This window comes from Argopecten irradians, chromosome 4 (assembly GCF_041381155.1).
Source record: "Argopecten irradians isolate NY chromosome 4, Ai_NY, whole genome shotgun sequence".
In the NCBI taxonomy this organism is placed as follows: Eukaryota; Metazoa; Mollusca; class Bivalvia; order Pectinida; family Pectinidae; genus Argopecten; species Argopecten irradians.
In genome coordinates this window covers 15,675,195-15,688,128 of record NC_091137.1, presented here as the reverse complement: position 1 = coordinate 15,688,128, position 12,934 = coordinate 15,675,195, and the positions used below count along the sequence as shown (strand labels likewise).

The following is a 12,934-nucleotide window of genomic DNA, read 5'->3' as shown; positions in this document are numbered from 1 at the left end:
GTTTATGCTTAAGCTATGATCCGTCTTAAATATATTGAGCTTTTCGTTTATAATATATAATAGTAAGTTTTTAAACTTTGTAGATACAAATGTATAGGTTCATTTTGTGCTTTTAAGTTATTTGCGTTTGGCGTGATTTTGGTGGGTTATGAACTATACTTGCTGTAATCTGTATCTAAGTAATATCATTGCGTTAATGAACAAAAATGGCTAAAATGAAACTCATCGAAAAGGGCTGTAGTGTTAAAATGTACAAAGAGATAAGTGGTTTGGATCTTACAGGAAATCGCAAGATTTGGTTTGGTTTACTAACGTCCTATTAATTACCAGGGTCGTTTATGGACGGCCTCGCAATGTGTTGCTGTGTGTTGATGTCGGTATGTTCGGGTTCTGTGTTCGTGTTGTGTCCCTTTCAGATAGTGGAAAATTGTCCATTTTATAGTGCTATCTCACTAAAGAATACCGACCCGGTCACATAATGCTGACAATGGGCAGCTAAATAGTAGCAGAAACTACCACTGTTATAGAATTCAGTGTGTCCCAACCAGTAGGATCAGTTTAGGGAAACAAAAATAAAAGGGAAAATCGTTGACCGTACAGATGTTCCTATCAAAAATTATTCGGGGACAATATTTATGAAATGTCCTAGCAGAAACCAAAATGAAACAAACACTTAGAAAATACTATTCGACGCTGTTATATAGCACGAACATGAAATGATTTCTGTTAATAGATACCAAAGTCTACACAGCGTTCTATGAAGGTAGTCTCCCTTTGAACCAGGACTTGATAAAAACAATTCTACAAGATAACCATAGGATCACTGATTGAATACAAATGAGGTTATTTAAATTGGTTAAACATGAAAAGGTACCAAAAAACGCCTTCTGCTCAAAGATCGAGTATTCCATTTTCTTGCTCTAACTATGAAAAATGTAACTGAATACATTAATTACCTTATATCATGGAGTCAGTGCCTGGTGTTACATTCATTTACTGCAGTCCGACGTATTTAGCAACTTATAACATCATAACATGAAATGGATATTTATACTCTCGGTGATGTTGAATATAACGTAATGCCGTATAACCTTTATAAGAAAACATGTACCTTAGTGTCTGAATATATCTAAAATTGTCTTCCTGGGACGAATTATTTTATTTCAAGCTTCGCCCTTGAAAAATTACTTTCCCAGGAGCCATTTCTTGATGTATCCCTCCAGAGAGGGTCAAAATTGTATAATATCCCGTGACAACGCACCTCACAAAAATGAATTGAATTTTTTTTAATTAAAAAAAATATTTGCAGGATACTTATAGTCAGACTAATAGTCTGAGAATAAGTGTAGCCGCTTATTTACCATAATAAATATACATGGATATTACAGCAAAATGAATGAATAAATAGAATAAGTAACACACTGAGAATTTGTGCTAAGTGTTTAGTTTAACACGTTTTTAGTATATTTAGGAAGTTTATCTAACCCTCGACCATTGTATAGAAAGTCGCTTCGTATTTGGGTTATATCTAGTACTGTTTATGTCGTTGACATCACCGCTGGACAGTCTAAATTGTGTATCTCTTAAGTATGACCTGACCTTCCCTACGATACCTTTATATATCTTTGTTTACCTATATATATATATATATACAGTTATCATATGTGTAAGATATCTACCCCAGGCATTTCGTCTGCTGAGCTATTAAAAGGTCTATATATTATTGATGGTCTAGTCAGCAAGAATAACTATGGCAGGTAAGCGTTGTTTACAAAGATATACATAATAGTAAATACATATTTTATCAATTGATGTTTCTTATTGATACGTAGTTCGGTAATATCGCTTGATTCACAGGGGCGTTACATGAAGATTACAATTACATGAATCATCACTTTGGTCTTGTAAATATTGCTGTGGTGAATTCGTCCAATATTTAGATATTTGTTTAATTCAATTGCATTAAACAAATAAAATGTATAATATTAGGCAATGCTGATTTCCATGAATAATGTGTTATGTTACTGGTGTTATCTCGTTACAACTACAACATTCAACAGGCTTCACCATTCCACCAGATTTGTTTAAATGTTTAATGTGTGAAGTCAGTTATCATGATAAAGAAACTTGTTTGCCTTTGCCCTAGATTAATTTAATCATATGAAATACAATAATCGAAACATATAAACACTGTAGACTTTAAATGATTACTTAGAGTACCGTTTAATAGATGATTGCGTATTTCATGCGTTAAACCCTTCTGACTATCCATGAAAGATTTATACAAACAAACGGTTAAAATTATAAAACAGGTTCAATGTTGTGTACATGTTTTTTTTAGATTGTTGTTACTACCTGAATCTCGCAATGCCTTACTAAGTACATATTTTTAATAACCTTAAGATCAGCAGTATTTCTCACTTAAATAACACTTTCAAGTGGAAAGTCTGCGTACAGAGAGGAACTGAATAGCGCTGCCTTTGGCAGTATGTTTCAATTAGATAATACTACAAAGTGGAAAGATTTTTTATCACATACATCACGAAAATGCCACAGCATTACTAAACCATCTTTGCATATTATTTAGTTATCTTCTTATGGACAGGTACATGTATCTTTCGTGACTTCATTTCTTTACAGTACAAATTACGTCATTTTCTCTGAAAAAAATGACGTTACACTCACAATTATATGACTTCATAATCAATACCTAATCACGAGAATAGATACCTGTAATCTGAAAATTTAGAAAAGCATATCGTTAATGGAAATATTTTACGTACCTTGTATCCGATAATGTTTGTGCGGGACTTTTGATTCTGTTGGTGATGGAATGACGTCAAAAGATGGTATACCGCGCTAACGTCATTTTAGCTGGAAGATTACAAATAGTTACGTTCCATCTGGAGAAACTAGTTCCGCACACACGTTGTCGGGTATCACGTGGTACGTGAAATAGTCCCATACCTCTCATGCGGATAGTTATGTATAATGTTATTATTTTACGAGTGAAATTCACGAAGATAGTAATGTATAATGTTTTATTTCCATGTGAGTGCAAAAATACATGATTATATTTAAGGATTAACTTGAATAGATTTTTTATGTTATGGAGATATAACACAAAAATCTGAGTGTACTCTAAATAAACCGCGAAGCGGTTTATGATGAGAGTACACTCAGATTTTTGTGTTATATCTCCATTACATAAAAAATCTATTCAAATTAATCCTTATAATTCAATTTACTAAAGATAATCTCTTCAACATTTAAAATTCATTTGGGACTCTTTTGTCTATGAAATTATTACGCCGTCTTCTCAGCCAATCAGAAGCGACGTTACAAAGTGCGACGCCATTTTTTCCTTTATGGGCTGATAAAGTAAATTTTTAAGCCAATGGAAATGCTCGTAACAAGCAACATTGAATTATTAATGTATAATGTTTTATTTTACGAGTGAAATTCACGAAAAGTATGACATTCTGCTCACAAAAATATGACGTCAAAATCAATACATATTCAGAAGGGCGGATACCTCTGTAATAGACAAATACAGGACAGAAATGAATGTACCACATTAGTTGTATTCAGAAAATATAAAGAAATCATGAAACGGATTTCCTACTTGTACCTTGATGTTGTTTAAACGAAATATACAAGTGATTCGAAAAAAAATCATTATCACTTTTGCAGAATTTGACTTCCTAAACGGCGTTGACTTAGATGTTATCAAAGAAAAATATGACGACTTTGGGTATATCATTATGAGGTGAGTGATCATGAGTTACTTATACCAAAATTTGACCCCTATATTTATCCTTCTCGTCATGCTCGATATCTAATATTATTGTTTCAACTGTAATATATTATATCAGCAATGATGTAACGCAACTAACAACTTACAACAGCCGTATCAACGATTTGTTTTAACACATATTCTTTACAATGCAGACATGTGCAATGAAAGAAAAAATTAACATGAATATGCATCGTCGGAAACACATCAGAAGAGAGCGATGACTCGTTCGTTTCCGACAATGATGCAGTAACAATTACCGTGTACTTATACAAATGCAGCGTGGTAAGTGGTCTCATATCGAATCATATGATTATTATAATCGTACTGACTTTGTATAATTGTTTTATATCAACAGAAACATTTTCAATAAGGAGGAAATAACAAGGATAAGAAGCGCTTTTGAAAACCCTAATGGTGTGATGAAACATCAATACAATGTAGGTTTTCTGTTGATTTTCTCATACCATTCTTATTGTTGTAGACACGTTGTAGTATCGTTCGTCTGTAATGCAAAGCTAACTTGATCCGTTAGAAATACATGATTAAGCACCTGTATATTCCATCTGGGATTTTGTTTACTATTAGGTATAGTTTAGTAGATGACTTGCACATTTTATAGTGTTGTATAATATTTCCCTATGGAAATGTTGACAATATTGATTGGTCTAAGTCTGTTGCTACAGTATTAAAATTCGTGTGTTAATGGCATGTATGGTGATGTTTGCTGCAATAAAAACACTCCTAGCTCATAATGTCATTGTGATAAGTTTATTCGCTCGGTTCTTTATTGACATTTGTTGCAATAGAATGTTCTTTTTTTCCACATAGATTCCATCCGGTGACGGTCGGGACATCATTTTAAGTCTGTGGAACAACCCCGGAAATGACGTCACAGGAATGGTAGCCCGCAGCGAAAAAATCGTCAACATCTGTGAACACGTAATCAATGTATTTCTATGTTTAGAAAATGCAGTATTTAGTTGTAAATATGTAAAACGTACCAATACGGTGTGAGATATCTTTACTTCACGTTCTTCCTCGACCATTTCAGTTGCTTGGTGGTGAATTATTCCATTTCCATGCGAAGGCGATACTGAAGAAACCATCAATCGGTGGACAGTTTGTGTGGCATCAGGATTATGGGTAAACTAATCTAGATCCGTATTTACTTTGATTAACAGTCGATGAAAGAATGCCTTTCTCCCCCACAACCATGTTATCAAAACGAATAACTGCTTTCAAACTACCAAATCACATGCGTAGAACACTTTTTATTAATATCTATCATGATCCAAATTTTTGCTTTTTATTTTGGCTTTTGTTGTGCAGTAATATCGTATGTGCAATTTTAGAGTGACTTGAATTCAAACCTATATTAATATGATTTATTCCTCAAATAATTGACTTAAATACATTAAATGCTATGGTTTAGACCAGCCCGAAGCAGTGTTTCATTTGTATACATAACCAGGAAAACAGTTCATTTTCTTGCTTTAGAAACAAACTTTTTATGCATTTGTTTTAATTTATCGTATTTTCATTGTACAAAGAAATATATATTCGAGAGCAGGCATTGTCTGCTGTTGGCTCCTGGTATGCATTAGTAATAGTTACTTTCTCAGCGCACACACGATCCTTCGTGCCAGACTATTACCGGGTATCTACGATTATCATCCACTTTACCATGACACAGGTACTGGTACAAACAGGGATTTCCTTACCCAGATATGATGACGGTGTCCATCGCAGTCGACGAGAATACCAAAGAAAATGGCTGTTTGCAGGTATTACATACATTCTATATATAATATTTTATTATACCTCAAGTGAGAATCCTGCATTCTGATTGGTCGAGAGATATTTGGTATTTTACACTTTCACACGGCAGGTAACATTAGAACAATAGGAACAATAGACACGTTCGTAGCACCCCCTAGCAACGGTTGATAGTGTATTTTTGATAGTGCAAAATATTAACCTCCCGAAAAATGCGCTCTCGTTTCTTTTCTCGACGCCATCTTTGTTTTTGAAGCGACGCTTCAAAATCTATCTGGATCTATTTAGTAATAGTTTTGCCAAATTAGTCTGTTTATCAATATTTTTTTCCAAATTAAAAACAGCGCTCTCCTTTTACACCTTTTCGCTTACCGTGCAAGCGCTATATGTTTGTTTTTATGGAACCGTCGGTGATTAGGTGAACGGCAGATATGCGATTTCAAGCGTCTTTGTGACGTTGCTAATGTTGTTGTAAACAGACGACAGGACGAAACCAAAATTCATTGAGATTTACAAAAACGTTGAGATTTTAACAAACGCAGGGGACAAGACAACAAGAATTTTCACTAAATGCTTATTGTGAATATTCTTTTTTATAATGCAATGATAGTTAGCGCTACTGAGTAGAAGCTGTGTGTTATTCTGCTCCCGACGGTGATTGTTCGACTTTTGCTAAAATCAGTTAAACGTTTCAATAGATTGCAAATATTTGAAAACTAGTTTTGTTTCTAGACTTTTGGTATAATAAAATAAATACTTCTTGCATTAGAGGGTGACAGTGCCTAGTGCCATCCCTCGGAATGTCACTGTCACCCTCGGCGAACAGTGATATCCTCGGGGTGACACTAGGCGCTGTCACCCTCTAATGCAGGTAGTATTTATATAATATTTGCAATGTATCTTTAAACATAATAATCAAATAAATTTGAACTCCCCTGTATCGAAGGACCAAGATGAGCTTATCCGATACAGCGGCGTTCGTCGTCTGGCTTCCGTCAGTCCGACTTCTTCTCCATAACTGCTGCTCGGTATTTAACAAAATTTGACTGGTACAATCTTTATGAGGTCCTGCCTGAAAATTGTACAAATGGTCGGGCTGACACCCGTGGGCCTGAGAGGCGGGACCAAAAGGTTCAATTTGCCTATTTTCATAAAAAAGACTTCTTCTCTGAAACTAAGTATGGGATAGCACTCCTTATGCAAAGGAATCATCCTTATAGGGTGGAAATTCGAAATTGTAATCATGATCGGGCAAACCCCCGAGGGCCTGAGGGGTTAGGACAAATTGTCGATTTGGCTATTTTCATTTAAACGACTTTTTCTCTGTAACTAAGTAAGGAATAGTACTCATAATGCAATTGTAGCATCCTTATATGGTGACGATTCAAAATTGTACAAATGATGGGGCTGACCCCTTGGGGACCAGAGGGGCGGGGTCAAAATTGTACAAAACGGGTAATATGGCGACTTTCATATAACAAACTTCTTCTCTAAACTTAGTATTAAATAACGCTCATATCCAAATGATATTGTTAGCAACATTATATGGTTGGGATTCAAAATTAAAGAAATCGTGGAATCGATTGTGCTCTTCAAGAGTGTTTGTGATAATTAGTGAAAACAAAAAACAAGTGAGCAATACAGGCCCTCTGTGTCTCTTTTTCTATTATTTTCTTTTTGAATTTATATCTTCAAGTTACATTTTAAGATAGTCTCAACTGCTCACTGTATAAAGCTTTAAATGTCTTTAATAGAGTTTACACAATAGTTAAAATGGAGTCACTGCCACTTGTTTTGAAAATCTTTTGTATCGGAATTTAACCATGCATTTTTCTTTGAATGTTTTTTATGATAATTTCATTTTTAACCTTATTAATTGGTATACATGGACATTACGTACATGTACTTGATGCCTAAATTTTTAAGTTTTTATCATAGTATTGGCCAATTCCGTTTCATGATTCCAGGTTCTACGGTCCTCCCATAAGTGTGGCCGGTTAGATCACGGCTTTTACGAAGGCGAACAAATGGCGGAGCCTGAGAGAGTGTCTAAGCTGAAAGAGAAACTGAAGCTTGAATATGTTGAGCTAAATCAAGGTTTAATTTAGATGAAATAATTTAATTTTAATTGCAACGATTTTATAGTTTATATACTAGCAATATGATTTCGAGAATATATTTTACTGATAGCAGGATCCGTTTATTTTGGCTAATAGATTTTGGATCATTTTGCTGATTTCATTATGAACACAAATCAAAGAAACTCTTGCAAATGCTTTATGATCAAATAAGAACATTTGCTTATTCAGTTTGGACAATCAATTGTAGTGACGTTTTGGCCTTAGTACTCTTCCTTGAATATTCAACCATGTGTTTTTAAAAATGACCAACAATGATAAGATTATTCGTGTAGATGGTTATATCCTTTGGACGGCCGTAACGTATTTATGCGTAATTATGCATTTGCCCCATTTCATGCACCCTTATGGAGCCCCACTGAGACCGTAGAAAACTAAATACTAGTTTTTTGAAAAGAAGATGTTCATCCCTATATAGCATGTCAATATCGATTCGGTCATTGCATTAGTGACGTCACAAATCACCTTTGAACATGCCCAAATAAGTCAAAAATTGAGGTCTGAAATCCGGATTTTAGTGTGTGCCCGGAAACCTGTCGTTGTGAGCTTAATTATCAAGATACAGACATGCAGATGGTCTTAAACGATAGAAGAGATATCAAAGTAAGAGAAAATAGAGAGAAAAGGGAAAAAGGGAAAGGAAGGGGAAAATAGCACAGATTTCAAAAAAAAAAAAAAAAAAACCAAGTCCCACGCGCAGGTTTCTGCCTTCCATGACCCGTGCGCGGTGACCTTTAGGGGACTTCCGGTGACTGTTTTTACTTGTTTGTAGTGTGTGCTGTTTGTTATCATCGTGAAAATGGCATCAAAGCGAAATCTAGATGCAAACTGCTTTCATAGATGGCATTTGTAATAACCTACTATCAAAATTGAGTCAAGTTCGTCAAAATCCATCGTGATATTAAAGGTTTAACTTTAAAGCTTGTTTAAGTTATGGAGGTATAACACAAAAAAACTGTGTATTTTAAGTATAAGTATACAAGCGAAGAGGTTTACATTGAGAGCATAGTGATGTTTTGTGTTATACGTCCTGACATAAAATCTATTCAAGTTAATCCTTAACATCCAATCGAATTCCGTGTTTTCTATGAAATCATTGAGCCGTTGGTTCAACCAATCAGACAACGTCGTTACAAATGACGACATCATATTTTACGTTGTAAGATAATAGCGTAATTTTAAGGCCAATGAAAATGCTCCTTACAGGTATTCTGGGATTATTTGATGATTACGACAACTGCAGCCCATTGTCTCTCTTCCAGGTGATGCCATTTTCTTCCATGCTAATTTACTTCACTCCAGTGGCAACAACACAAGCTCCAAGCAAAGACTTGCATACGCTATAGCTTACTCTGCCGCTTATAACGATGCCGTGGCCAAGCATCCCTTCGCCTACTACAATCCCATACAAAAGGTTGGTTACTTAGATGTTAACCTTATAACGATGCCGTGGCCAAGCATCCCTTATTCAACAATCCCATACAAAAGGTTGTTTTCTTTGATTTGTACCTTACACGATGCCGTGACCAAACATCCCTTCGCCTACTATAACCCCATACAAAAGTCGGTTATCTAGATTTTTACCTGATAACTTTGCCGTGGCAAAGCATCCCTTCGCCTACTACAATTCCATATAAAAGGCGGTTATTTGGTTTTTTCCTTATAACTATGCCGTGGCCAAGCATCCCTTCGCCTACTACAATTCCATACAAAAGTCGGTTATCTAGATTTTTACCTTATAACGATGCCGTGACCAAGCATCCCTTCGCCTACTATAAATCCCATACAAAAGTCGGTTATCTAGATTTTTACCTCATAACTTTGTCGTGGCCAAGCATCCCTTCGCCAACTACAATTCCATACAAAAGGTCGATTATCTAGATTTTTACCTTATAACTATGCCGTGGGCAAGCATCCCTTCGCCTGCTACAATCCCATACAAAAGGTCGGTTATCTAGATTTTTACCTTATAACTATGCCATGGCCAAGCATCCCTTCGCCTACTACAATCCCATACAAAAAGTTGGTATTCTAGATTTGTACCTTATAACTAGGGGTGGCCAAGCATCCCTTTGCCTACTACAATCCCATACAAAAGGTTGGTATTCTAGATTTGTACCTTATAACTAGGGGTGGCCAAGCATCCCTTTGCCTACTACAGTATAAAGGGCTGATTTTACCTGTGATAATTTCTGCTAGCTTCTACATGTAGTTATTTTGGCATTTACGTTTTTGGTATCAACTAAGACTGAATACGCAAAGTAACCATAAGAGATTTATTGGTTTTATCACATCTATATCGGCTTTTGTAAATTGTGAGGAAGTCTTTTGAATTGTGTTTTATTTAAAATGGAAAAGTTAAATGTTATATTGGTTACAAAGGTGCTTTTTTATTTAACAAATCAACACATATCCATTTGTTTCATTTATCTTTATATCGATACTCGTATATATAATGTTTCTTATATATGTTTTGGTATTGATTATGACATTATGCTGAAGTTTATAGCTATACAACATTTATTGAATTATATTTCTGTGAACGCAGTTGGTAGAATTTTTTCCCGTAAGTCATTTTTGTTTCCTTTCTTCAGTGCACATATTTGTTCATATTCTCACTAGCGTTATATTTCTAACCATTACTGTTGTGTTCTTACCAGGTCGCTGATAGTGCTATAGCGCAGTGTGAGAATGAAGAAGACTTGTCAGGAAAAGTATTTCTTGACCCGAAGAACGATGTGACTGTTAAAGTTAAACCAGAGTAGTGACAGACAATCGAATGTGATATCATTTAGAGTGGTACCTGGGATTCCCTAACTCTAACAATAGCTCGAGATTCACCAAATCGCTTTTATTACATCCTATATCTTCTTTCTAATGTACATTTTTGCATTCAACATACAAAATGATCCGATTTTCTATTATGAAGGATGGCTAGTAATACAACTTCATCAATTGCAAAAACGTAATGCAATATTGGAATATCAACTCATTTAAATGCATATCCTTTACATCCACTATATAATAGAGTATTTTCATCTCATACCTCGACGTGTTTGTTTCAATTCACAATAATAAAATCCCGCCATTTTGAAATCTGCAGCAATAAGATCTACGAAGATTGCGACTGTAAGTTAATACTCCATACGTGAACATTGCGAGCTGTTTACCTCTTTTAACATAAAATTCAGCCTGTTTTCTAGAAAATGAAGCTCAAATTTGATGCAGTAAGGTCACAAGTCTGTGTTGGTATACAGCCTCAGCAAACATGAGTATATTGCATGAGGTATACCAGTACTACGGACGGAAATGACCATATGCTACATGTATTGGACTTGTTGGGGTGGCGATGGGGAAGGTGGCTTTGTGTACAGAGGTAACAACTTTCACTTCTGAAAGGGAATAGTGATTTCTATGGTGCAGTAAATGAGACAATTACTTAGCATGAGTGAATATTATTGTTATTTAACCAATCTATTTCATAAAAGTATGTAAACAACAAATGACTGAATTAACGCAGCAAAAAACGACATGATATGGTCATGTCGAGCAAACATAGTAACGGTAATGGCGCAATTAGCGGAACATGTACAGGAGATGTAGATTTCCTCTTAGAAAGACAAGGACGTCTTGTTTCAGACAGGTTCGTTAATTATATAGATGATTGGTACGATAGGGGCTGCATTATTTGTTAATAGTCGTCGACGCATATTACAGAGTTAGTTCCCTTGCGGGCAGATATCCATGGTGACGTTTTAATCATTTGAGCGAAATCGACCTTGTTTTCTCTGAAAAAGTAAGCTCTCACAAACACATGAAGTCACGAACAATACATATCCGCAATGTTAGATAACTCTGTAATATGGATATACAGAATACGTGTCGATGCATTCATTAACACGTAATCCCAGAGGTTTCTCGCGCTTACTACCTTTATGATATACTTGGTCAGATCCTTATCTTATTTTTGCGCTACTCCTGAAAAATTTTAAAGGTGCAAGCTACGGAACATTTTACAATTGAAATAACAAAATTTTGCTAGGCTATGAAAATGATTTGATTAAAGTGACGTCGCGATATTGCATTATTTCATTTATTCAGTGTTGTCGTTGCTAAAATGTATGTATTTGAAATAGACTTTAAATGTAAAATAATGCTGGCGAGGGACATTAGGCGTGTGACTCTTTAATATTACAGTACTGATTAAGATTCCAACATGTCACCCAGATTTCCCGTCGCGATTCTCGCCCTAGCCTGTAAGTTTTGTCAAAGTTGTCTCGTCATCAGTTCGTTTTTATCCTTGAAATCTATAACTAGGTGTTAGGAGTTCTCGGTTATTGTTAACAATGATTATTTAATGGTAAGACAGGAAAGTGCGTTCAAGCAACATTGTCACACATTGGTTTAAATCAAACCTTTTATACATTCTTCATCAATACGGACCCTAATATTACACATTGGTTCATATAAAAAAGACATTTCGATATATCAATGGAATCATGAATACATGTATAATTCTACTCAGAAATATGGTCATGTCTTATGGTTATAATTGATATCCCTCAGTTGCATGCTTAATTATTTTGATAGGTGTTGCCATCGGGTCTGTGACAGGTAAGCCATGTTTTTATACTATCTATAAAACTGCTTTGTACATTTCTGTAATAACGTGTTATAACGTTTCCAGTCTCTAGAGATCCCGGTAGTAGATAAATTCCGTTATCGGACACATCAATATCAATATAAACCCTTGTCAAGTAGCCAGCCGGTCAAGATGGTAGCCTGACCTTACCTTGATGAAGTAGATAACATTCCAAAGGTGACTTGACGATGGCGCGTCAAAACGAAAATAAATATCTTCATGGGTATTAATTTCATGCTTTCGTCATTTTTAACCCTCAAAGAATCACAAAACGTTTCCTAATTATCCAAATGAAACACAGGATAAAAATATTTTAAAAAAGACCACATCGCTTCAGAATTTTCTCCTGAACGACGAGCTCGATACAAATCTTCTGGTCGATGAGACCAAATGTCTTTGAAATAGGCGTTTCTAAACATCAACCGCGTATTGAAGCGTCTTCAAAACGTCATAAGCTACATGTACATATATGTATGCTGTTATAGTAAATACAACATTAAGATATAAATGTAACACCGAATATATTGTTTTTAATACAGATATATATATTAAGTTTCCATGAAAATTGCCTTGACTGAT

General features: G+C 35.1%; 1 protein-coding gene across 1 annotated transcript; it reads left to right on the top strand.

Moving 5' to 3' along the window:
• The first annotated feature begins 18 nt into the window (after positions 1 to 18).
• On the top strand, positions 19 to 11,800 carry LOC138320733 (L-proline trans-4-hydroxylase-like). The gene is made up of 9 exons (XM_069263904.1): positions 19 to 1,757; positions 3,694 to 3,769; positions 4,155 to 4,236; positions 4,628 to 4,738; positions 4,851 to 4,942; positions 5,493 to 5,583; positions 7,543 to 7,672; positions 8,976 to 9,127; positions 10,374 to 11,800. Exons 1-9 carry the CDS (start codon positions 1,751 to 1,753, stop codon positions 10,476 to 10,478), a joined length of 846 nt encoding a protein of 281 aa, XP_069120005.1. The 5' UTR covers positions 19 to 1,750; the 3' UTR covers positions 10,479 to 11,800.
• The last annotated feature ends 1,134 nt before the right edge of the window (positions 11,801 to 12,934 follow it).